General features: G+C 37.8%; 1 protein-coding gene across 4 annotated transcripts; it reads right to left on the bottom strand.

Moving 5' to 3' along the window:
• Window positions 1–454: 454 nt before the first annotated feature.
• On the bottom strand, window positions 455–27,493 carry LOC113050780 (formin-like protein 2). 4 transcript variants are annotated; one of them, XM_026214075.1, is made up of 29 exons: window positions 27,190–27,492; window positions 26,898–27,089; window positions 24,100–24,183; window positions 19,001–19,081; window positions 17,889–17,965; window positions 17,715–17,798; window positions 13,599–13,748; window positions 13,409–13,517; window positions 13,206–13,282; window positions 12,651–12,744; window positions 11,880–11,954; window positions 11,657–11,767; window positions 11,407–11,556; window positions 11,165–11,266; window positions 9,696–10,050; window positions 7,958–8,164; window positions 7,700–7,720; window positions 7,411–7,535; window positions 6,746–6,948; window positions 6,109–6,343; window positions 5,910–5,978; window positions 5,742–5,822; window positions 5,505–5,634; window positions 4,839–5,002; window positions 4,625–4,726; window positions 4,441–4,542; window positions 2,877–3,000; window positions 2,516–2,631; window positions 457–1,962 (listed from the first exon to the last, which is right to left on the bottom strand). In XM_026214075.1, exons 1-28 carry the CDS (start codon window positions 27,280–27,282, stop codon window positions 2,540–2,542), a joined length of 3,489 nt encoding a protein of 1,162 aa, XP_026069860.1. In that variant the 5' UTR covers window positions 27,283–27,492; the 3' UTR covers window positions 457–1,962; window positions 2,516–2,539. The 4 variants fall into 4 exon arrangements, with proteins under 4 accessions (XP_026069859.1, XP_026069861.1, XP_026069860.1 ...); XM_026214074.1 differs by lacking the exon at window positions 2,516–2,631 and having other exon boundaries at window positions 455–1,962; window positions 27,190–27,493; XM_026214077.1 differs by lacking the exon at window positions 7,700–7,720.

The raw sequence follows: 27,493 nt of genomic DNA, 5'->3' as shown, positions 1-27,493 counted from the left end.
GACAGTTGAAGCTGGGAGGTCTGCCCACGTTCTCAATAGCATGAGGAGTTGTCGGCTTTTATTTTTCTCCTCTTTAGTTCTGCATGGTGAACTGGTCCCCAACCTTGTGTGTTGTCCATTAGCCATCAGACAGGATATCGGTATCCCACTTTGATCTGGTGGAACTAAAGTGCTTGAAAATTTCATATTTGAAAAATTGGGTCCAAGTTTTAGTGTTAAAGTATTTTTAAAGCATTGTATTTTTGGCTCATTTATGCTCAGTACATCAACACCTGCTGTGTCCTTCTACAGCCACACAGCAAAATATAACTTTTAGTATCGCAGATTACAGCAATTGTGTTGAGTTAATTAAAAGGATAGTAAACCCAAAACTGAAAAATGATCAGTCATCGAAAACCTTCATAAATGTAAAATGAATTTTTATAGTCTTATGAATTTTATGAAACTTACAGAGATAGAGAGCTATACATTATTATGTGGTCTGGTTTAAACAACCTAACTGCAATCTGACCATGTTTAATAGTACAGATGCCTGTTCCATGGACCTGGGGCCAAAAAGAAGTGGCTAAGATACTTAAACACAAGGGTTTGCTACCACCTTGTGGCACCGTTAGATAACCACTGCCCACAAATAGCTCCAACATCACATTTATCATTGAGCATCCTCATGTATCCATCCAAATTTTCAGTCAAATAAAATCCTCTGTGTGAATTCATGCATCGACCACACAAAAGAATCACTGTTTTTAATGGTGCTGGTGTCATTGATTTATTTGCACACAACCACTGATTCCAGTTAAAGAGTTCAAAGTAGAAAAAAGTTATATGTGCCACTAGTGTCTGTTCAAGCTTCCAAGTGTTACGTGCAACCACAGACATTTACCATATGCAACGATAGTAATGAGAGAGCAATTTAGGTCACAGAGTAAGTTGATTCACTGTCTTCACCATCAGATTAAATAATACTGTCATACTAAACAACATAAAAGTTAATAACATTCCAGTGATATTGCAGGACAAGTTGGTTTGTTTCAACAATATGTACAGCACCACAATGGATGAACAATGTAAAAAATAAGAGGCTCAATTTTGTAGCAAAATATCTGTACATTTAAAAAAAAGACTTTTTTTGTCCAATGAAATGTCTTCGGTTAAAAAAAAAAAAAAAAACAACAACAACAAAAAAACACACTCACATGAGATAAAACCAGTAGGAGAGCAAGTCTGTGATTAAAATGAGATGTACTGTACATACAATGTCAAGCTGGTTGTGGATGCTTGGTAGTAAACATTTTCTCAACATTTCATGGGATGTTTCAGTCGCAAAGAAGAGAAATCCTCAACAGCATTACAGTATCAAGTCCAGCTTAAGATTGAATCTCCCTCTCTCTCGCTTTTTTTTTTTTTAAATCAAAAGTTCAGTTTTAAGATGATCAAAAATAAAAATAAAAGTGCATCTTGTAAATCCCCCCCTCAGAAAAAGCTACTCAGCTTGGAGTTTTAGAACTAGAGGAAAAATGACAATTAAAATGGAAAGTGGGCCAATCCAAGGACTTCCTTTGGCATTTCTGCTCTGTCTTGTACATGACACGCAATGTCTCAAAGTTGACTATGGTGAATCATAAAAGACCACAACTTTTTCCACAATGTCCATTTGTAGAATCCACAATATTTGACCAAGTCAACATACTGCATCCACCACTCTAGACTTCATGTTCTCTTTAAAACAGTCCAAGATGTCACAAAATCAGTGTCACATTTGTCCATCCTTCCACTGATCTAAGTGTGCTATTTGTTTGTTTCAGTAGTGTCATTGGCCCACCTTCTGTCCTCAAAAGCGGAACAAACTTGGCTAGCAGGTGGTGATCTCCATGTTGTGTAGCAGAAGGTGCTGTATCTCCAAGTTCCTTCTCCCACTCCTCCTCAGGGCATCGGCCCGTCGGAAAGGTTGACTGCGCAGGTCTGAAGACAAACAAGTTAACCGTTACACAAGGAGCACAACTACAGTCTGTACCTGTGGATATGGATGAGACAGGGCCAAAGATGGGTACAAAACAGGCAGGTGTGTGGATTTTTGGTTAGTTTTAAATCAATTTAGTAGGGATGCACGATATTCTAGTACTATATCGGTTACTGGGTGTTATTGGCAAACACCATTGGGTGTTTCAGAACCAATTGGCAAAACAGAATAGAATAGTTTAATATTGGCCCTTTATCGGTCTCTACCATTTATTGGTATAGGTTTGATATAATGGCTGATATAGAACTACTCAAAGGGCACAGTTCATCAGCTTTTTTCAATCTACGACTAGATTTAAATAGTGTGCAGGAAACAAAATGCATAACAGAAATGACTGAAGGCAGGCAGGCATGCATTTTTTTTTTATGCAGAGAATTCAGGTTGCCATCCTGTATTTAATGCCCTTACCCAGGTGAACAGAAAACAAATGAAGAAATATATAAGGATGGAGGGAATGACTGGGAGTGAGTGAAGAAGAGATGGACTTAAAGGCACCTTTCTGAGGGGACAGAATTTAGTTTAATAATGGAAGTCCTCGGAGAGGGCGGGGTCACAGAAGAACCGCGAGCCACGTTTGGCTGATCGAGCGGTAAAGGGGACGGTCTTCAGCACTGCAGCAAAATAATAGCCAATCACAACACAGAAACACAAAAAGCTAGAAGCTCTAGAAAAAGCACAGAAAGAAACTTCAAGCCTCTAAACTCCAGTAAGTCTAAACAGCATGGCATCTATTGCTACTGTGCGTCTACTGTTACTATCTAAAGAACAAGACCAATACACACTTAGGGAAACCGATTCATTTGACATACGTACAATCAGATGAATCTGGATAGCTTGCATCCAGCAGCGTTCTTACCCGTAATGATGTCCTCAATGGCTCCATCTTTGCCTTCGTAGACGTGGCGGCTATCTTTGCCTTGCCTCTTCCTTAACTCTGCAATCAGTCCCTGCTGCTGCCGCTTGCCCTTGTGAGATGGTGACTGGAGTTTGTGCAAATTAATAAATGATATAATATCCGGTTAGTGCAAAGAGTTTTGCTGTAATCTTTCCTTTAATGTACACTGTAGTGTGCTTTAGGACTGGCTATTGACATAAAATGACACGATTCGATTTTATTTCTATTCACAAGCTTGTGTTTCGACTCGATTCTGATCTCAATTTGGTATCAATATTGATGTCAGTTTAAGGACAAAATTCTCTGACTAAAAACTAATGGTGTAAAGCATACAGGGAATTCTGTCAGTTGGTACATAGCTATAGTATTTAAGGTTAAAATGAAATGATAAATATTTAAACGGTGGCTATCATACTGATTTATTCTAACATTATCCTAACACACATTCAGTATTTAAGAACAGGTTAAGAAAAAAAAAATTATGATAATATAACAATACAGATTTAGCAAAATGCTACTCTCTAAATTACATTTTTATAGTCAACTAATCGAGCTACAATCACTTGCTACAAGCTACAATCAGTGTTTCCACTGTCGAGCTTAAACCGGGCGTGCTAATGCGGACCAGTCGCATTTCCACTGTCACTTCCGGGGCTTGATCGTGCCTCGTCGCGGCTTCCTCGAGGCCAATGGCCCAGGTTTTTTGGCCTGACGAAAACCTTGGGCCAAAGCGGGCCAGCTGGGGCTAGAGAAACTGAATATTTAAAAAGCATGCAAACAAACAACCGCTTTTATCATGTTCGTTTTATGATTGAGCTAATTCCAATGACTTTTCTGATAACTTCTCTTTGTTGGTGAAATTATGGGGTTTCGTGACGTTGTTCCTGAGAGATGTGTAAAGGGCGGGTTTTACTGGCCCGAGGCTATTAGCCCCGCCTGGCCCGTTTTAAGCCCTGGCTCGCACTGGCCTGACAGTGGAAATGCGGCTACTGAATGGCTTTCCTGACTTGACTTTGATGTTACATTTACAAGTAGTTTTATTGAAGAATTTCTGTGGTTGAAAACCTTGATTGTATGATAACAATAGACATGATACATTTCAGTAATTTGTACTGTATTTTTCAACATACCTCATGTTCATTTATGTTTATTCCGTGCTGTAACTTGTATTAAAGAAGAAGAGATGATCAGTTCATGTGCATGGCACTTTACTTGAACTAAGGCACTACAGTGATCTGTCATCACATTAAAAAGTGCCAAAATGGTATTTATTGTTCGAATTTCATAAAAGAATTTGAAATCGGGGGCAGTTTCAATCAATAGTTTATTGGATGGAAGCCATGCTATAAAATAGTGTGTAGTGAAGTTTTGTTTACACATCAACTGAAAACAGCATAAAATAAAAGATAAATTTTGGGGGGGATAAAAGAATCATTATTGGTTCCTCAAAATGTGAAATTATAAAATCGAGAAGATTTTCAACCCAGCCCTAGTGTGCCCTACCAAGGCTTTCAACTCATCATACCTGTTGACTTTCTTGCTCCTCCATCATGGCCTCCTGTTCCAGAAGTTTCTCCATCATCAGCTGCTCTTGCCTCTTCCTCTGCTCGTTCTCTTCATCCGCTTGCTGAAAACAAAGACAAATTAGATCTGGGCCTTGTGTGAAGTTGGAAGATGGAAGTTGATGCCCTGATGGAATATAGACTCACCCTATAGGACTTGATGAAGCGAACAAACACAGGGAAGAACACAGAGGGTGGCATGGTCTTGGGACTCTCCCCGAAGAACTTAATAACTTCGTCAAAGGCATCCTGTAATTACATGCAAGCCACGTGATCATGGGGATTATGCCTTGTGAGATTCAAACCCACAGCCTTACCATTACCAGCCCACCACGACATCCTATACCCTGCTCTTTTCTACCTGTGCAATCCTAGCATCATCCAGCAGCTTCTTCAGTCTGGCCTCATTGTGATGGATGAAGTCTTTGAGCAGGGAGTTGTGGCCGTGCATGCTGAACTCTCTTCTGGTCAGATCCATTCCTCTCTGTAACTCCTTCACATCCAGGAGAACATTCTCCAGTGAGACTGAAACATGGGAATAATGAGGACCACCGTCAAAAACAAACTTACTGTAGAATCAATCAGATAACATAGCATATTAAAGCAAAAAAATACATATTAGAGGACCATCATTTTTGTATTTCTTTCTGTTAATGTGAGACCTATGAACATTTCAAAATGCATTTACAAAGTGTTATTTTAGTACTATTACAGAATTTATTAACTTCTATTTATTAACTTATTCTATGGTTTCCATTTTAATTTAAGTGTGTGATTTTTATGTGCTTGTCATTTTCATTCTATTTTTATATTTCTATTTAGATTGAGTTTTTTATTTCAGTTTTAGTAATTTTAGTACTTTAAACTAATTCTACTTTTGTTAGTTGAATTTATTAAATGTATTATATTTTCGCCTCAACTAGAAAATATATTTCTAGAATTAGTTATTAACAGCACTAATAATATAAAAATATAATTGACATTATTAATTAGTATATTTTAAATCTATTTATATATACAGACTTACCTGCAGCAGCTTTCTCAATGTAGTGCAGCTCATTGTAAAAAACGCTTACAATAGGATATTTCTCCTTCACCACATTGGCTATGTAGTGTAAAAGTGTCTGCTTCCTGTCTGTGGACTTGGTTTCCAATAGCTAAAGACAGGAAACATTACAATTAAACTTAATGTTAATAATCTCAGAATAAACCTAAAAATGTCAACAACAAAAAAACATATTTGTGTTATGAAATGGGATGTTACCAAATCCAAGCTCTGAAGTTTGAAGCCATAAACAGCTCCTCTCTTACTACTGTTCATGTAGTTGCCCAGTGCCAAAATGATCTGAAATGAGAGATATCACACAATTAATTACAAGAAAGACTCTAAAATTGCAAGAAACTGTGTGATATTAAAGTTTTACTATCTTACCTCAAGGATTTTCTTTAACTTCTGTGATGACTTTATGGATACAGATGCTGCTATGATAGCGTGCAGTTGCTGTAGGAAAAATGTATGTTTAGATGAATGTATAAATACATTTCAGATGGATCTTTATTAATAAAAGTGTTATTCAATTCAATGATTCAATCACGGTGGTTTCTCTTTTTTCTCTCTTTTTCCACCTTACCGGTGTGAGCATCTGCAGGCTATCATTAAAGTTGCCCATGAATGCCATGATGGTCATCCGCTGTGGCAGCCTTTCTATCTTGCTGAAGAGCATCATGAATCGGTCCTCATCAGTGACCCCATCCATTGGCCGTCGCTCGCGCTCATACTGGCGGAGCACCTTCACCTCACTTTCAGTGGGCATGAACCGCATCAAACATTCCGCAAAGTCCACAGGCACTGTACGTAGGTCAAACCTGCAGGGGTTGAGAGAAACTGATCAGAATGCGATAAAAAAAAAAAAAAACTAAACTAAAAACACAGAACCAAAACAAAACACAAATCAAAACCAAAATACTAAACTAAAACAAAACCAAAACAAAACTAAACAAAACTCGCCAAGTTAGAAGATACAGGAGCTGAACTTTGGAAGTAACAGAACAAGAACTGACTTATGTTCTAACAAGCAGATGTAAGGGGAACACCTTTCATGAATTAGAGGTACAAAATAAGGATTTGTAAAGAAAAATGTTGGAAGATTTTGATATAAGCCAAAAGGAGAATTACATTTTTTGGGTGAACTATCCCTTTGAACAAGAGCAATGCCACAGTTGTGAATCAATCTTTATCTTGACATTAATGGCAAAGTGGGAACTTACGTCTGGATTGCTTTGCAGATCTCTTCTGGGCTCTTCCCTGCCTTGCGGAGCGTGATGGCAAGGTTTTTGGCTCTGTTGGCCTCCAGCAGTGAAACTTTGTTGGGGCCCTTCGGAGGAGCCTTCTGCTTTTGCATCGTCATGTCTACAGCAGGGCCCTGGGCTTTGGTCTTGAACATTTCCTCAAACTCATCCACATTCAAATCCTGCAAACAAAAGCATTCTATTAGAGTTGTTATCCACAGCACTCCTAGAACTTGGTGTTCAAAAACGTTGGCACCACTGATGGAACCAATGATTCGTGCACAGTAGGACATCCTGGTCATTGGTTATTTCAAATACATTGTTTTCATAATCTTTTATCAAAATGTTCTTGCTCTGCCTCCTTAACCCCTTCCTATCCAAGAACATGGCTCGTTCTGATAGGCAACCAATTTTCATTATCCAAACACATTTGTTCCCAATTAACAAAATCAAATCCCACCGTAAATTCTCTTCACCTGGAATTGTGTCAGATTTTTAAAGTAAAATTAGCCGTTAAGGGCAGAGATGCTTGACTTTCTGTATGTATTGCTTCTTGCGATTTTAGTAAGCAGCAGTTACAGAATGTTCTCGAAGTTGATAGAGATCATACATTTCACACCATGTAAAGTGCTAAGGACAGATACCTCTAGAATCTTCTCGTCATCGATTTCATTGAAGACAGTGCCGTTGATCTGATTTGGTTTCAGAGCCACCCAATTGAACACTGGCATGCGGAACTTGGTTTTGATTGGCTTTTTAATTTTCACAGCTGCCAAGAAAGAACAGTGGCCTGTGACTACCAAAACAACTACTCAATGACATTAAAAATAATCATTAAAATACATGATAACGTGTTAAGCAAAGACACACAACACATAATGTGACTAGATCATGACAGTAAATGGTGGCCATGACAAATATCAGGAAACCTACAGAAGAGCTTGATTGGTCCATCTTTGAGTGCAGGAAAAAAAGAGAGTAGATAAAAACAAATGTTTAGAGAGTAATAAAGCACAAATGTCTAGAAAGAGAAAGCCGAAAATGCTTCTAAGCACTAAGAAGTGTTGAACAAAATTGCACAAAAGCATGGAAAATTATTTCAGGGAAAAATTATACGAATCAAAACAGTCAATAAAACAATATATTTGCAATGACCCATTCACACGGAAACAATCATGTACACATTTATACCCGTCAAGCCAGAGTTGAATATGACAGTTGGCGTGCCGCTTCCTGGGAGAGGAGGAGCACAAGGAGGGGGAGGCGGGGGTAATGGAGCAGAGATCTCAATAGAATGTCCAGGAGGTGGAGGTGGGGGAGGAGGAGGAGGTGGTGGAGGAGGTGGAGGAGGCGGCGGCGGCAGTGGAGGTGCGAGAGCTGCCGATGGCCCATTAGAAACTACAGGAGAAGAGAGAGAACGTGTTTGTGGTAAAAATGTTGGCACAGTCTTTTACGCAATCACTGGCTGCAAATATGTGCACAGTAAAAGCTTGGTAAAATGGTGGTCTGTTAGGTATTTAGTTAGGTAGTTTTCATAGAGGGTTTAGAAAACGTTATTAATAGTTCTGATCAGCTGAACTTTATGACTTTATTTAACGTGGATATTTATGTAAATTTTAGGGGTCCACGATATATATTGGCTGATGATTAATACAGTCAGTAAAGTCAGTAAAGCCGGTTCTCTAATCAGCGGTAAATTCCATCAGGTGCGTGATTTCACAAAGCAGCTGTTACTATACGGAGCCGTTGTTAACTGAGAAGCTGCGCAAATCCAAGCTGATAATGAACGTCCACAGAGCAAAGTAGATGTATTTTCTCAGCGACCAGCACGGATCAGCTCCAGGCATGAAGAAGCGGATATCATCCTCTTTTGGAAGGTCAAACAAAGTAGTTTCGCTTACACAACCAAACACACAGCATCTATACGACATGGCGATGGCGGCAACAACAATATTACAACGAGAATAAAAGTTATGTCTTCTTTCTTTGCGTGAACATCTGGGCAGCGTTATGCAAATCTTCTCACATAGTGACATGGGTGGAGTTAGAACGAGCCGTTTTAGGGGGGTGTGGACGAGTCTTAACTTTTATAAAGAACATCTCTTTGGATTTGAGACTTTAGTCTTTGCAACTTCACAGATCTTCTTTATGCACTAAGAGCTTGTAACACTCCAAGGAGAAAGGAAAAATTTAAAATCGCATCATATGACCCCTTTAACATGAAAAGGCTTGAGGTCAGAAGATATTTTAGAGTAATGTTTATAATTATACAAATATTCATAATGCATTTAGGTCTTGTTTCACAAAAAGGGCTTAAGCCACAGTTCAATTAGGACATTAAAGTAACTTTTATAAATGTGCCTTAGAAAACAAAAACATTACTGTTGTGCATCTAGAAACAAAACAAGGCGATGATATTTTAAGATATGTCAATGTAAGTTTTTTTCAGTTAAAACAGCTGAGTCATGCATATGAGTTATCTAACACTTAAGTTTAAAAATATCATTATACCAATCATTTGGTCAACCATAGTTTTTATTATTATTATTTTTTTTACACGCAATACATCCACCTAGACTGAAGTTAAATGGATAATAAACAGTTCACAGATCAACCCTTGTAGGGTTGCAACAGGCGCACTGTCAGGGGAATGCTGTCTCAGGTCTTGTGAGAAAGTGCTACAGACTTTCAATTGGGCCCATTGGAAGGGGGCCCTCCTATAACCTTTTATTTCTCAGACTCAGTAAAGCAACAGCATTGTTTGAACCCAAGACCATTAGGCTACACCACCTCAATTAAATAAAATGATGGCAGTCACACTGAGTGAAACCCATAACATTAATCATATTTAGTTGTAGAAAGTAGTCATTTCATTATACCCTCATTAAATGAGTGCTGAACCATCAGATTTGTTGAAATCATTACTCACCAGAGGAACTTGCAATTGGAGGTGGTGGAGGGGGAGGAGGAGGTGGTGTGGCCATTGCTCGAAGAGTTCCAGTCTGGGACGTGCTGCCAGAGCTGTACACTGCACTGGCACAGGCTCCGGCCAGAGCCATGGCATCAGGGCAGGGAGAAAGAGCCATGGGCTGAGGAGGTGACGGCAGCGGAGACACGTCTCCTTCTCCATCTCCTTCACCCCTCACCTGGATCTGGAGACTGCCTCGGCGCTCTAGTTCATGGATTTTCTTCTCCAGAGTGGACTGCCTCTGAATGGTCTCATCCTTCTCACGAACTATCCGGCGAAGTGTGTGAACTTGCGAACTGGCGTCCCGGTACACAGCCTGGATTGTACGTGCACACAAACAGAGTAATTTAGGATTTAACAAGAAATCATCCCATGTTATTAAGTAAATTACAGATAACATGGCGACATTATTTCTACAAGTTCTTAAGGAAAATGGCTTGTCAATCAATTGGACATTTTAATCAACTGACTGGCAATTGGGGTTATGAGCAAAAAACTTCTGTGTTCTATAAAACAGGTCGCATCAGATCAGGTTTTGCGTATGTGAATTGTTAAATACAGAGCTGTTTTACTCTAGATGCATTTGAAGGAGATGCCAAAGAAAATCATAACCGATGTCCATCACATATACAGATTAAAATCTTAAAGTGTTTTATTATTTTTCTTCTTCTCACTTACATTTGGATATTAAATTTGAACAAAACAGATAATAAAAACAACTAGCTAGGTAAGCTGATTATTTCCATCAGTTCATTTAACTCTTAACACTCTCTCATGTGAACGGATGTGATGAGAACTGTTTTTTGGTTTGGTTAGGGGACATTCAATATATAACCCAGTAATCAAATTAGTCATTAATAACATTAAATAATAATCAATATTTATGCAATTTTTTTAATTGTTGGTCTATACATACATGAATGATAACCTGGCTGCAATGTTGTGTCAACAACCTCAAATTTAAACATCAAGATTTACATTTGCAATATAATTTTACCAGTGTTATAATTTTACGTTTTTATTAATTAAAATAAAGCTGAACTAAAATATTCTATGAAAATCCTAAAAACTAGACCTTATTTGCTTTAGCAATTATGTGAAATAAAATATATTTAAGTTGAAGTACTAAAATCTAAAAAATAAAGCTAAATAGAAATATAAAAAAGACAAATCACGTAATATTACTAAAACATAAACGAATACTGAAAATAAAAGCCCATTCAAAATATTAATACTTCTATAATATCATGGAATTGTACTAAATTAATATGTTAAATTATCAGCCCTATAAATAACTTGAAAAGGAACATTTTCATGTGTTTTAAATCTGTAAAAGTAAAATTAATTGTTATGTTGAGAGGTTGTTATGAACCGTTTGATGAGATCCAAACTATAGATCTTGGTTCTAAGTCAGGTGGTGTGATACAGACCCGGACAGCATCCAACTCTTTGTTCTTCTGCATCAACTGCTTCTCAAGTTCCACGAGTTTAGACATGGCCTCATTCTCTGTTTCTAAGAGTTTGTCTGACATCTGCCAACATGAGGAATAGTCAGAATAGAGGACTCGGATAACAGTTGTGTTATTATATATATAATTTTGAAAACTAAGATCATATTACAAGGAATCAGAAAAGGCAAGGAAAATAAAGTGGTGTCTGAGTGTTTGCTCACATGTGAGAGACTCTCCTCCAGTTCCTCCACACGTTCCAGGGCAGCATTTTTGGTCTCTGCGTCCTCTAGAAGTGTCCCAACGTCAAACAGGTTATCCAAGTAAGCCTGGATCTGCACTTTGAGTTTATCACTTTCAGTGTGCTTTAGTCTCTGTGCAAAAAAATCCACCCCAGAAACCGTAAACAACAGTGAGTTTCTGACTGAGCATAAAGAGAAGATACTTTAAACACGCTAAGAACAGTTTTCATACCTCCAGATAGTCATCCAAAGCAAGCTTTGTGAAATCATACTGAAGATGAACTCTGAAGTTCATGTCCTCTACTGAGTGCACCACAATATTGATGAACTGCATGCATGCCACCTAAATCACGAACAGGGAACGATGAAGAGATATGACATCAGTGGTGGTGAGAGCTTGTCAGTTTAAAAGGCACTCCAGAGGAGAGAGGAAGGACTCTGCAATATAGACCCACCATGAAATCAATATTGTTGTCTTCATTTTTGAAGTGTTCCATCAATTTTTCAAACCTTTGGGATTCTGAGCAGACCTGAGAAACATAAAAGACATAAGTTATGTTTTAATAACCCACCGAAAACAACAATGTGCTCTTTGGTTTTGTAATTTAGCTTTTTGCCTTGAGTAGTTTTGTTTAAGTTTTGGTATTAATAAATATAATGAATTAACCGTCTGTAATTTGGTTCAGTTTTATAAAAGTATCAATTTCCTTTGTTTTTATGATGAATCATGAAATGTTTCATGAAATGTAAACATAATTGAAGCTCACCAACTTAAATGTTACCCATGAGTGAAATAATGTCAAACACTGGCAGTGGACTGCAAACCAGCAAAAAAAAAAAAAAAAAAAAAAAAAGTAAGATCAGATCTATAAAGTGTGGGACATGTTATTTTATATATATATATATACATACATACACGTACACTTATACACAACCAAAGTATGAACACCCAATTTTTGTAAAGTGCTGAAAGGATTTCACACTCAAAAATATCTTCAATTATTGTTATTTTGTATGCATATGAACTCCCTAACAAAATCAACCCACTAACTTCTAAATCTAGCTATTCAAGTTATCTGGTGAGAATTCATGTATTTTTAAATCTCTCAATATATAGATGATGAACTTAATATTTGATCACTTTATTTTTTTCAATATTGTAGTCCTACATCCGAGTGAAATAAACTGAATGTAAAAATGCTGGAAGGCAGAACATCCTTTCCTACCTCTTTGAAATGGTCAAAAGCAGCCAGGATGATCTCGTGTCCACCTCTGACCAAACACACGGCGGCCAACAGCTCCAGAACTAGGGCTTTGGTCCTGCACAACCAAGACAAAGGGACACTTAAATCAACAAACAAAATAAAACATTCCAAGGAAAAATTAAGAATCCCAGATACAGCTAACCCTAATTTGATGGCTTTGAAAGATTCTATATCATTGTCTCAAGGAACGGTCTTAGTTACAAACCATTATCTTCTATTGACATTAATCAGCACAACTAACAGACAATTCATCTATTTATAGCTAAATTTCCAAAGAAAAGCCCTACTAAAAAGGTTTTTGATCAAATGTAATACCTTAAGGGTTTGGATGAAAGCCATGACAGATAAGAGAATTCTCATCAACCATTTTGAGAGGTTTAAACAAAGAAACCAGAGAAAAGTTTGCGGGCAATGGTTAATGTTTTCACATATAAGATGGTTAAGATAAACCAGTATATATATATATATATATATATATGTGTGTGTGTGTGTGTGTGTGTGTGTGTGTGTGATTACCTGGGATTTTTGTTGTTAAGGCTCAGAGCAATTTCATTGACAGCATGGGGATGGGACATAACCATGTTGAAGCCATACTTCAGCCAAAGAGTGAGTGATACAGAAAAGGGGAAAATTAGAGATTGAAAGAGATTGAAATATTTTTTTTTGTTTTGTTTTTAAATTCAGCCGTTTTTAAAATGTAAATGTCATAATCTGATTACCTGGTAGTTCATAATAGCTCTTAGACACATGATGCAAACATGAACATCATCTTTTTTACACACCAAACGTGAATTCTTCAGAGTTCTGCGACTGGGCAAAGTACTTGACCTAAGAAAGCAATACAATGTTGAGGGTGGTCTATTTTCAGAATGAACACAAATGTGCTTGTGTTGGTTCATGTGCTTCTACCTTAAGGAGTGCCGAGTGGATCGTGGTATGCTGCTGCCGCTGACTGGTGATGGTAGATTACTGTCACCATGGAGATCTTCTATAGACCGGCTCCAAGGGGTCTCTACAGAAATCTCACCTGTGGTGCTCTCTGCTACATCTCCATCAAACCTGAGAGAGAATAAAAGAGTTTAAAGCATAAACAGAAAATGCTGTATTGTTTATGTCAAAAGTACTACAAAACACGGTGTCCTCCCAACTCCTCCTTACTTACAAAGTTTGCTTCAGTCACATTTTAGGCTCCATCACAGTTAATGGAGTTATTTGTTACCCGTCAAGGTAAAAAATTACTTTTGTCTTTCAAATTTTGTTTTATCTCACTACTAATACTACAAGGTTTGCTTTTGATACTATGGAACCACTCTTTTAAACAGGCTTTAAAGGAGTAGTTCACTTCCAAAAAATTCTGTCATCATTTACTCAATCTACTCTTGTTCCAAATCAGAGTTTCTTTCTTCTGTTGAACAAAAAATAAAATATTTTGAAAAATGTTAGTATCCGAACAGTTGGGATGGGCAACATTGTCTTCCATAGCAGGAAAAAAATACTAGTGAAGTCAAAGGTGCCCATCAACTGTTCAGCCGATGTCCATCACAACTGTACAAAATGTTTATTTTAATACACTCTGTTTATTTATTAATTATTTACACACTTGTGACATTAAACTGTTGTATAAATGCAATATCACACTCACAGTCATGTGATATCGCCCTATATCAGAATGGCTGTGATTATCTCAGCCTGCAGCCTTGTGCCTACCAGTGGTTATCAATTCTGGTCCTGATGCACACAGAATTGCACTTTTTTTGTGCCTTTCCTGTCTAACACATACTACTTCACGAACCTATTAAAGTCCCAAAACTCTTGCCTTTTGACACTGGCAAATAAGAAAAACTAAATAAATAAAAAACTAGATGGGCATTTCCCTACATGGCTCTTATAGGGTTAGTTCACCCAAAAATAAAAATTAGCATCAGACCAAAAGAAGTTAAGTAAAGAGTGCCAATCTATAAAAATAAAGGTGTCTCCAGTGTCTCCAGGTTACCAAAATCCTCCTGTAGCGAATCAATAATTTTTTTTGTAAGAAAAAAAACCATATTTAAAATGTAATAATTTAATCTAGCTTGCGCTCACTGTTGTTAGAGGAAGCATCTCCGGGCGGATGATGTATGATGTCAGTTTTGCACATGTGCCAGTTAGATGTGATGAACGCAGAAGCAGGAGAGATCAAAACAAAACAACGGTCACTAATTAGTAGGCTTGGGTACCGAAACCCAGTGCCCTATGGAACAGGTATGAACCGAATCATAAGAATGCAGATTTCAGTGCCGCATTTCAGTGCCTATTAAATGTCTGAGCAATCATTTGAAATATTTGTCCTGGTTCTACGAAATGTATGCAAGAATCATGGGCGTCGCTAGGCTTTTTTTAGCGGGTCTATAGCATTTAGCTCCATAAACTATAAACACATTTGCGATTGCCTCAGAGTCAGTTCTCTTAAATTTCATATGAAAACGGCGGCAGACTTGTCTCCTCCTCATCTTTCAGTGCACTCTTCAATCCGCAGACCATGGCAGAGAAGTGCGAGTGGTTTCAAGCAGAAACAGAGGACAAGAGGTGTGTGTTTATTGACAGATTGTTAGAATTTCTGCATACTTATGCTCAATTTCAGTTCGCTTCTGTACTCGGTCTGAGATAGCAAACCAGCTCCCAGATTTCCTCCGGCTCCGCACCAGTCGTCCAAACAACTAACCGAGGGCAGGCTGAGAGCCATGACGTAGATGCTAAGATAAGCGTAAGTGCCGAATTTAAGATTGTAGTTTAGGTTAGGGAAATTGAAAACAGCGGATATAGAGACACGGGATGCTTTTCACTCTGTTATGGAGAATATTCCCTGCATTTACCTACTGAAGCCCGAACAAGAAGAGTGTTTGTTTCACATTTTGAATGGAGGTGATGTTGTGGCCCTACTCCCGACAGGTTTTGGGAAAAGTTTAATTTATCAACCGTTACCGATCGTCAGTGAGAAACTGGGAAGACCAAAGTCAATGGTTTTGTTTTCGCAGCATACCTGGGTTTACAGCAGAATTTCGAGCCGAGGTGGCTGAGCCGGGTCATAACACATGTCATAACCAAACGTTATAAGTTTGGTTACGAGTACACCATTGATTTTAAACTTCAGACAAGCATCTCCCACGAGAAAGTAGACACTTGTCAATTATGCACTTCCAGACTCTGTCTACGGAGCAAAGTGAAGTAAATACAGTTTACAAAAGGACACAAGGGAGCAATCGATTTCCCATCTAAAGTTTTCGATCTGTCCACTGCTCATGACACCACAGTTGTTTCCTCCAGCGAAAATCATGCCCTTAACACATATGAATGCATACTTTAATTATACTTATTTAAATATACTTAATTTAACTTACTTACTTTATACATACACTACTGCGCAAACGTCTGAGGCACGTTAGTATTTTCAACCAAATTAATAGTGTTCGGACCGTTATTTATATCTTTTGCTGTAGTGTGTCAGGAGAAAATAGTTTAGATTTAGTTTGTCTCAATTTCATCAGTTTCTTCATGTAATCACAGACCGATTCGATGATGTTGAGATCAGATCTCTGTGTGGAGCACCGGCTGTTGTAAAACTGCTTGTGCATTCAAAAATCTCCCTAGATTATTATTAAAATTAATGGCAAAATGAATGTTTGTAAACGTAAACTGATATTTCCTACTGACACACTACAGCATAAGATATAAATCGGTTCAGGCACCGGTACCATTTTAAAAGTATCGATATGGCACCGGTATCGTTAAAAACCCAATCGATACCCAACACTACTAATTAGAAAGTACAAAATGAGGATTTGTAAAGAAGTATGTTGGATGATTTCGATATAAGCCAAGAGGAGATTGGTTCTTCCTTCACTTTTGTTAACAAACGTTGGTTTTCACGAGACTCCCCAGCGCATGCTCATACTCATACGTCATCCTCCTGGAGTTGCTTCCATGTACAACTATTGACAAAAGCTACATTAAAGTGATTATTATGTTTTTAATATTTTTTTTCAGGAGGCCTTTGTTCACCCCCTGGAGCCATGTGAGACTTTTTTTAAATGGATGGATGCTTTTTATTTAACTTCTTTTGTACTGATGCACTGCAACACCCGCTGAGTGTCATTAAACAGCTTGAAAGATCAAAGACATTTTTTTAATATAACTCCAACTGAATTCCTCTGAAAGAAGAAAGTCATATACACCTAGGATGACTTGAGGGTGAGTAATTTATGCACTAATTTAAATTTTGGGGTGAACTAAACCTTTAACCTTTAGAATGTCCTTTTAACACTATTCAGAACTTAGACAAACTCTCTTTAAGTTTAGACTTAAAACTCATCTGTTTAGCCACGCATATAGTTACATCCCCATAGTCCACTTCTAATCCTGCTACACTTATTATGTAGGCTGGCAACTATTGATCCTTTCTTTATTAGAAGCATTAACATTACTTGCATTTCTTTCCTTTGCCTACACCTTAGGACACCCATTCAGAGTTTCATTAGACCCTGCCATGCCCAATACTCTGGCTCATCAATCCACACTTGAACTCCAGCAACATTACATTTAATTTTACTACATATTAGCAAATATAATAAATATAAAAAAAAAATACAGAATACCTTGTTGTAACATTAATGTGTACAAGTTTGTATAAAACTTTTAGGTCCCTTTTCAGCTAAAATGGCAATCGCGTCACAATGCTAAAAAACTTTTTTTTAAACTGTTTTCACAAATCTATTTCATTGTATTTGGTCTTGTTTTCACACGGACCTCAAAACACACCTTGCACATTTTCATCCATCAAACCTTCTGTAACTGCTAAATGAGGCACTTATCTAATTCATCACCCCTCTTTCACTTGTCAGAAGGAACCTAGTGACTGGTGACAAGATTTCAGTATCAATAGTCTACTGTTGTGACAACCATTACAAATGTTGTTCTGAGGTGGTAAACAAAAACAAAAGACAGCACCAAAAACTAAAATTAAGATTGACAAGCAAAAGAACAACTTACGTGACAGCATACTGGGCAAAAGACAGGTACTCCACCAGAACATCAAGCCCTTTATTTTCCTCATTGAGAAACTCTCTCACCCACCTAAGTGAAGAACAAAACATTCAATGGCCTTGAATACCTCAAAAGAAAAATTCATTATTGAGGTTGATTCATTGATTCATTGTGACTCACCCAATGTGATTAGTCCTAAGAGATATCTCCAGCTCTCTGAGCACCTGAGTTGACTCTTGAACTCGCCTTCTAAATTTCTGTGAAGGAGGAAGAAGAGATGTCCACTTCTGAGCAAGCATGTACTTGATTTGGTTGGAAAGTAGCAAATGCCAATCTTTCATCATCAACTTTTTGATGATAAATGAGTATGAAATATTTACTTTATCATAAAGTTGTCATGTTATCAGAAAGTAAATATTTTACAAACATTTATATATTTTTTTGGCTTGATGATCTTGAAAATGATCTTTCTTACCCATCACAAGAGTGCTGTCTATCAACTATCAACTATCAACAAATATAAAAAAATTTGAAAACCTTATTTGTTATTTACATTTATGAACATACCATTATTAATATTTCACCCCAAACTTTTACACAAAACAGACCTCTTGACAACTCCAGTTTGAAAACAGAGGAATTATATTCTAATGGTTCTTATATAAGTGCTATATGACTTTACTTGTATAATAGGGATTTCAGGATACGCCAGTAAATTTATGGAGGTAGGTGTTTCTTCCATTACTTAGACGCAGCTTTAAAATATGCAGGAGACATTTATTTTTATTTGCATATATAATTAATTTAAAGGATTAGTTCTCTTCCAGAATGAAAACTCTGTCATCATTGACTCACCCTCCACTAGTTCCAAACCTGTATGAGTTTCTTTCTTCTGTTGAACACAAAAGAACATATTTTGCTGTTGGTGTTGATCGGCACCATTGAATTCCAAAGTATTTTTTATGGAAGTCAATGGTGCCCATCAACTGTACGGATATTAAAATCTTTCTAAATATCTTCTTTTGTGTTCAACAGAAACTCACACAGTTTTGGAACAACTGGATGGTGAGTAAATTACAGAATTATCATTCTGGAAATAAACTACTCCTTTAAAGCATCTTCACCCATACATGCATGTGTATCGACTATATACACTAACTGCAAGTGCCTTGCTTAAGGGCACAATGATGAGCAATCCTTGAAGAGTTTGAATGTACAACCTTTGGATGCCAGGGCTAGAGCTTTAAATATTTGTGGTATATTAATATAGCAGACAAAAAGCCATAACTCACCTTCCTGGTGACAGCAGGGTCTAGAAAGCTTCTGAGCTTCTGAATGTACGTATGGGGAGGATTTTTCACTTGGAATCGTTCCTGTTAAACACATAAATTATGCTTTATTTCTATTATTAAAATGCATCACTCCTCTTGAAGCAAGTTCAACCCCCCCCCCCCCCCCCCACACTTCAATATGAAACATTAACTAAGCAAACCTTCTTTTCTGTTCCGTTATCCTCTGATCTAATTCCCAATCATTCAACTCCTCGCAGAGTCTAACTTTTACCCAATCACTTCTGAACCACATTTCAGCCGTCTAAGCCTGCATGGCAATCGCTGAGATATGATCATTCATTATTTAGACAGCAGGCATTTCACACTCTTTCACCTCAACAAATATTTCCACTGTCAGCCATATTCTCCTTCTCTTATGGCAGTGTAGCCATGGTGACATGATAGGGTTGATGTAGAGAGAATGTATTAATAAAGAATATGTTTACTTAGAGGTGCGGTTCATGAGTTCGCCTGCCCATTCAGCTCTGCCAGATAACGGTAAACCAGCTTGGCTTGCTGTCCGTGAAGGAGGCTTGAACCCGAGGCTCTGCTTGAGCTCAGAGTAAGAACCCCTTCTTATGGTGGTACAGTGTGGAGGAAAAAGATAACGAATTAGAGAAGAAGAAGGGGAGGTTGAGGAATGCCCGGAAGAATTGTTGCTGGAGCAATGACTATATACGGTCGTAGAGATAATTAACAGGACTGGATGATTAGGTTCCTCCCGAACCTGCGTTGGGAACTTTAATTATGATAAGGGAACTTTCCTCTGTGTATATGTATTAGGGTGATTATATACACTGAAAAAAATTATAAATGCAACACTTTTGTTTTTGCCCCCATTTTTCATGAGCTGAACTTAAAGATCTAAGTTTTTTTCTATGTACACAAAAGGCCTATTTCTCTCAAATATTGTGTCTCCCAACTCTATTGTGTCTAAATCTGCATTATTGAGCACTTCTCCTATCGCCAGATATTCCATCCACTTCACCGGTATAGCATATCAAGATGCTGTTTAGATAGCATGATTCTTGCACAGGTTTGCCTTAGGAATAGAGTTGATCAGGTTGTTGACTGTGGCCTGTGGAATGTTGGTCCACTCCTCTTCAATGGCTGTGCGAAGTTGCTGGATATTGGCAGGAACTAGGACACGCTGTCATATACACCGATCCAGAGCATCCCAAACATGCTCAAAGGGTGACATATCCGGTGGGTATGCTGGCCATGCAAGAACTTTTCAGCTTCCTGGAATTGTGTACAGATCCTTTTAACATGGGGCCGTGCATTATCATGCTGCAACATGAGGTTATGAGGTTGTGGACGAATGGCACAACAATGGGCATCAGGATCTAGTCCCGGTATCTCTGTGCATTCAAAATGCCATCAATAAAATGCACCCGTGTTTTTTGTTCATAACACATGCCTGCCCATACTATAACCCCACCGCCACCATGGGCCACTCAATCTACAACGTTGACATCAGCAAATCATTAGCCCACACAACGCTATACACGTTATCTGCCACCTGCCCTTTACAGAGAAAACCAGGATTAATCTGTGAAGAAAACACCTCTCCAATGTGATGCCATCGAATGTCCGCATTTGCCTACTCAAGCCAGTTATGATGACGAACTGCAGTCAGGTCGAGACCCCTATAAGGATGACGAGCATGCAAATGAGCTTCTCTGAGATGGTTTCTGACAGTTTGTGCAGAAATTCTTTGGTTATGCAAACCGATTGTTGTAGTAGCTGTCTGGGTGGCTGGTCTCAGACGATCTTGGAGGTGAAGATGCTGGATGTGCAGGTCCTGGGCTGGTGTGGTTACATGTGGTCTGCGAGTTGAGGATGGTTCGATGTACTGCCAAATTCTCTGAAACTCCTTTGGAGATGGCTTATGCTAGAGAAATGAACATTCAATTCACAGGCAACAGCTCTGGTGGACATTCCTGCAGTCAGCATGCCAATTGCACGCTCCCTCAAAACTTGAGCCATCTGTGGCATTGTGCCGTGTGATAAAACTGCACATATTAGAATGGCCTTTTATTGTGGCCAGCGAAAGGCACACCTGTGCAAGAATCATGCTGTCTAATCATCTTCTTGATATGCCACACCTGTGAGGTTGATGGATTATCTCGCAAAGCAGAAGTGCTCACTAACAAAGATTTAGACAAGATTTGTGAACAATATTAGAGAGAAATAGGCCTTTTGTGTACATAGAAAGTCACTGATCTGTGAGTTCAGCTCATGAAAAATGAGTAATGTAAATCAAAGAGACTGTTATAACAATAGCAGACTACTTCTATAAAATGCACAGAAATAGCAGTTTTCACTCTATCTCTCTTAGTAGTATGATGGTATTATAATTTGTTCTATAATTGAAGCTCTGTAGTTTTTATTCTAGGAGGCAAAACATATACAGGTCAAAGTTCTTTATTTTTTGTAATTTAATAAAAAAAGAAAACTTTCTTATATTCTAGATTCATTGCACACAAACTGAAATATTTCAAGAGTTTTTTTTATTTATTTCAGATGGTTATGACTTACAGCTTAGGAAATTTTAAAATTCAGCATCTCAAAAAATTTGAATATTCCATTTTGAGCTTGATTAGTTTTATTAATTTTGATTATAAATACTGGGTACCTCTTGGGCTAGTTTAGAACATGCAACCACAATTATGGGAAAGACTACTGAATTGACAGTTGTCAAGAAGACAATCAACAACACCCTCCACAAGGACGGTAGCCACAGAAGGTCATTGCTGAAAGGGCTGGCTGTTCACAGAGTGCTGTACTGAAATATATTCATAGAAAGTTGACTGGAATGAGAAAGTGTGGTAGAAAAAAGGTGCACAAGCAATAGGGATGACCACAGCCTTGAGAATATGGTCAGGAAAAGCCTATTCAAGAACTTGGGAGAGCTTCACAAGGAGTGGACTGAAGCCGGAGTCACATTCTGTCACATTCCTTGAACCAAGCCACTCCTGAGCTAGAAAAAAAAATTCCAGAAGCATTTCAGCTGGGGTAAGGAGAAAAATAACTGGACTGTTGCTGAAAGTAAATTTAACATGTAATTTGGAAATCAAGGTCTGGAGTCTAGAGGAAGACTGGAGAGGCACAGAATCCAAAGTCCAGTGTGAAGCTTATGAAGTCAGTGATGATTTGGTGTGCCGTGACATCTGCTGGTGTTGGTCCATTGTGTTTTATCAAGTCCAAAGTCAATGTAGCCTTCTACCAGGAGATTCTGGAGCACTTTATGCTTCCATCTGCTGGCAAGCTTTATGGAGATACTGATTTAATATCCTGCCCACAGTGCCAAAACCACTTCCAAGTGGTTTGCTGACCTTGATATTACTGTGCTTGATTGGCCAGCCAACATGTCTGACCTGAACCTCACAGAGAATCAATGGGGTATTGTGAAGAGGAAGATCTTTGAGGAAAATATTCTAATTTTTTTAGATTATTTTTCTAAACTATAAGTCATAACTATCAGAAAAAAACCCTCTTGAAATATTTAAATATTTTGCAGAAATATTGCAATGAATCTACAATATGAGAAAGTTAGCTTTTTTTAATTAAACTGCAAAAAATAAAGAACTTTTCCATGATATTCAAATTTGTTGAGATGCACCTTTAATGTAATACAAAAATGATTGAGGGACATACAAGTTCCTCAAAAACCTGATGTATCATATTTAATACTTCGATTTTAATAGGATCGGTCTACCTTTTAATAATTGTTTTCTGAAAATTAAGAAAAAAAAAGAAAATAAGTAAACATTGATAATCAAGTTGCTTTAGTCCAGCAAGTGTTCATCTTGAAAAAGTTATTCTTACATTTTATAAAAATCATTAAAGAATTCACAGTAAAAGACAAATGTACCACGACCTGATGGAGGACGTTTTTAGAATACTAAGGCTACGTTTACACAACAACAATGTAGTAAAAAACGGAAAAGTTTTTCCCTTGCGCTTTTAAAAATTTTCACGTATACATGACAATTTTTTCAAAACGATTCGCGTTTACACATATCTGCAACAACAGCCAAAAACGCTGTATTACGTATGCCAGGCCAGTAGTTGGCCCTGTCACCTTGTAAGTAAACAGTACCTTTAAGGAAGTGACGATAATATGATGTATATGATGCGTCTCCACTGTTGGTTGTAATATTGGTGAAGTAAATCCATATTAATGTGCCGTTTTCAAAAACTTGCACTTTAAAATCCTTTTTTTTTTTTAAATACGCATTTTCAGTCCCCAAAACGCAGTTGTCGTGTAAACAATCAGGCAAAATGCATAAAATGTTGTTGCCCCTAAAAGGCTTTTTACTTGCTAAAACTGTATCAATCTATAACCCATCAATCAGACAGATGACAAAGCATGTAGTAGATTTTGTACAACAGGTTTTTCAGCAAGGTTTGAACATTGATAATTTAGAGTAGTGGCACTCAGTATTCTGGGAAGTTTGTGTGGATTTGGGAATCATATTTTACAAATAAACCCAGGGTAACACTAATTTTACATACAGCACAGAGTGAAAATGACTTGAATATGACAGTGGGCAAATGCATAAAAGGCAGTATAATTTGAAATCACGAGTTTAAAGTTTAAAGCATTCAACTATATTCATTATAATACTTTCTGTATACATTAATTCCTTTGTTTAAACATTCTATTTGATTATTAGACAGATTTCTATCTATATTAGACAGAACTGTTAACAACGATGACGAATAGGAGAGAGTGTGAGCAGTGCGTGCGCTCAGGCGCTGCTATTCTCGGCGCCGTCGTAATAAAAGTCCCGCTTCGAACATATCCGTATCAGCCTTGGGCGATATATATGTGTCGACCACTAATTTAGAGGCCATGAATTTTATCAAATATGATGCCGTAGGCTTTACAGAGTTAATACTGCGTATAATAAAGACTTTAAATTTCTGTAAAAAGGAAAAAAAGTCACTTGTAACAACCTCTGACTAAGTCATGGTTATAAAACATTTCTGTAAAATTGCTTTCTGACTTTTCTGAGACTCATTATGCAGAATGCATGTAAACAGACACTCACCTGATCACATATCAGTTCCCATTTTTTTTCATTGTCATACTGTCTAAGGATCCTCACTTTATCCGGAGGAAGGTTCATAGAGTTCTGGGAAAGACAGAAAGAGAGAGCATTAACATTCTTTTTTCATACATTTGAAGCATTCTGTACATACCATGTTCACCAAAAACACAAATGATGAAAAGCTAAATAGCTAGTCTTGAAATTTATCGAGACACCACGGATTGATCTTTGCAAGTTGTTCAAAAACTAATGTCACCAGGCAGCATTTAACCTATTTAATATTTTGTCCCATGATCTAAGTTCAAACATGGTTTCAGTCTGAACAGACTAAATATCTTCAGAACAGCAAAATTCTCCTCAGCAACAATCATACAGAATATCACCAGCATTAAAAAAAAAAACTGTCTGAATTTAATTTAACTTTAATGACAATGCCTCCCTAAAGGAAAACTTTGCTCAAAAAGAATATTCTGCTGAAAATTCAAGCTGTAGATGAGCTTGTTTCTACATCAGAAGAGATTTCTGTATTACATCACCATTTTAGTATTGCTCACCAATGGATCCTCTGCAGTGACTGGGTGCATTTAGAATTATAGTTCAAACAAACAGCTGATAAAAACATCAAAATAATCCACAAGCGATCCTTAGGATATCAGTAAATCAATTAACATCTTGTGAATTAAAAATACAGTGTTTGCAAGAAACTAAAGCATTGTGTCATGTTGAAACTGTTGCTTCTGGACAAAATACCAGTCCATAAACTATAATGATGCTTCCTCAAGGGTAAAGGTCCACCACGTTCTTACATCAAAATCCACTGACATTTCGTTTAGAATCATTTTTGCTTTTAAATGGTGCTTGATCTGTGCACATTTTACTCCTGATTCTCAGGTTATCTCTGGAGAAAGAAATACTATGGATAGAGGACTCAAATTTAACTTTTCATCTCACAAAACATTAATTGATAGACTGGAGCTGTGTGGATTACTTGTGATGTTTTCATCAGCTGTTTGAGCTTTCATTCTGACGGTACCCATTCAATGCAGAGGATCCAAGTAAAGAAATGTTACATTTCTCCAGATCTGTTCCAGTGAACAACAACAAAAAAAAACAAAAAAACATCTACATCTATGGCCTGAAGGTAAGGAAATTAAACTGTAAGCAAAATAATTTTTTTTTGATAAAATATTCCTTTAAGACATGCATATTTAGAGAAGGAAACCAAGAACGAAGCCGTTTCTTTTATAATCCATGAAATTTTGTGAAAAATATCTCCAAAGTGTTTTTACTTGTATGTTACACACTTAGTCCATATATGCTTATTTTGCACATATAAAATATTATAATGGATTGATAGAATCAGATTAATTCATTGCATTAATTCAAATGATATTTAAATAATTTAACTGAGCCAATCAAAGATAACTGACTGAAACATACTGTTAGTTTCTCAAACTTTTTTCATGTTACTTTCTGTTCTTCTATTTGGGCATAATAAGCCATGCCCAAGATTGACTAAATGATTAATGAGAGAAAAGCTCTGGAAATCAAACCGTCTGAGCATCAAATGAAAACACAGCAGCAGTGCCCAACATGTGGAAGAGGGTGAAGAGTATAGGCTGCAAAAGCCAACTCTACTGGGACAGAATTTGTGATGCAAATCTGTGAAAACGAGGCAGCGTTATACCATTTGCATTCACTCCCCCCGCTCCGTTTCTCCTCTCTCAGGCACAAACACAGACAGACAGACATGCCCACACATATGAACACATGGCATGAAGAGGTAATGCTGATTTGCAGACTTTTGATTCTCAATGCACTGATTAAATCTTGAGTGTTCTGTGCACAGGACCCTAATGTAAGCAAATGATGCCTGTCTGTTTGGAGGACACCCTGAAAATCAAATCAGGGAGATAAGTAACAGATTACCTATTCTAAGTGCATTGATCAAAGACCTTTGAGAACTTCACGTGTAAACCTTGCCAAAGGAATGAGGTTTTGAACCCGTCAAATTAATCAAGGCACTGCAATTACAAACATAAACAGGACCAGCTTATATTAATAAGAAAACAGGTTTGATCAGTGGTACAATACAGAAACAGTTAGTTACACTTTATTGATCTCCGAGGGGAAATTTAGGGTCTCTTGGGGGGATTCGTACCACTCCAAATGTAATTTTAATACACTGCAAGCTGGATTCTGATTTGAGAATTAAATCACAGGATAGATATCATGTATATCCCTCAAGACATTATCTTAAAAAGCCTTTCATGACAAACTGAAGGATTTCAGACGGCTTTACCAGACAGCAATCAGACATTGGCTGAAATATCAACCAACAAGATAATACTGACATTGTAGCGCTATCTGTATCTTAAATAAGTGCAAGTACTTTTCATGTTTCAAGGGTTATTGGTTATATTAAGTCCAGCAGTTAAAAGAATCCTATACAAAAACATATGCAAAAAACACAGTGGCCTGTAGAGCACGTTGCGATGACTGGATTAAGGGCAGACTCTTTAAATCATACATAAACGAATAAATACCGCAATAAGAAAGCAATTTTCACAATTCTACTGACGCTAAAACATCAAAACCTCAAAAGATTCCGTAATAAAGATGCCGCGCGCCAGCAATTAGTAGCTATCATGCACGCGCAAACAGCATCAAAGCAATGCACACTGCCAACCGCACACAATAGAGGCGTGTGTGCTGGCGTGGGCTGCCAGCTTCCATATTAATTGTGCACATGATACAATTACATCGATATGGCTTTTTAGGATACAAGTGAAAATTACCAGTGCGATTGCGAATCTCTCCTCCAGTTCGGTCGGGTCAGGCATGGGCAGTTTAGGGGGTTTGCTGCCCCTCGCCCTGAAATCTGTGAGATGAGCATCCATACTTTCTGCGTTCCCCATGTTTTTTGTCTGATGCCCAGCGACGGCAAACCCTTTGGAAAACGTTTTCAGCCTCAAAATGTAGTCAAGAGGCTAAAAGCAATAAAAAAGGATTTTTAAAGGTGGTCAAACACGTTCTCCATCGATGCAGAGCTCTGTATCAGATGCGAGAATTCGACAAGAGTATCCCTACATTGTTAATCCATATCTGTCGGGCCCTCAGTTCATTTTTCGGAGCTGTTGAGCATCGTTCACTCAGCGGCAGCGGGTCTGAAGCTGGGCGCATTTATCTGTATCACGCACTACAAATGCACCGCTGGAGGTTTGCGGCATCATAACGCGCATGGCTCGGACTCGGCAGGACAGTTAATCCGCGCTGTGTGGATGATAACAGACGGACTTCGACTAAACGCAAACTCCCCCATTCAATCCCCGACACAATGAATCCTTTCAGCACCAATCCCCCGCTGGGGAGTGCCAAAAAGCCATGCTGAGGA

Source organism: Carassius auratus, chromosome 31 (assembly GCF_003368295.1).
Source record: "Carassius auratus strain Wakin chromosome 31, ASM336829v1, whole genome shotgun sequence".
Taxonomy (NCBI): domain Eukaryota; kingdom Metazoa; phylum Chordata; class Actinopteri; order Cypriniformes; family Cyprinidae; genus Carassius; species Carassius auratus.
Note: the sequence above shows the minus strand (reverse complement) of the source record. Positions and strands in the feature narration are given on the sequence as shown.

Bases quoted from the DNA above. Each gene is read 5' to 3' on its own strand.
- LOC113050780 (XM_026214074.1), bottom strand. From the start codon at position 27,282: ATGCGCCCAGCTTCAGACCCGCTGCCGCTGAGTGAACGATGCTCAACA. The intron at 19,082-24,099 runs GTGAGTGTCTGT...TGTGTTTAACAG, and splicing joins GGGAACTGATATGTGATCAG to GAACGATTCCAAGTGAAAAA. The intron at 13,749-17,714 runs GTAAGTTGTTCT...ATTCTCTCTCAG, and splicing joins TTTGCCCAGTATGCTGTCAC to GTTTGATGGAGATGTAGCAG.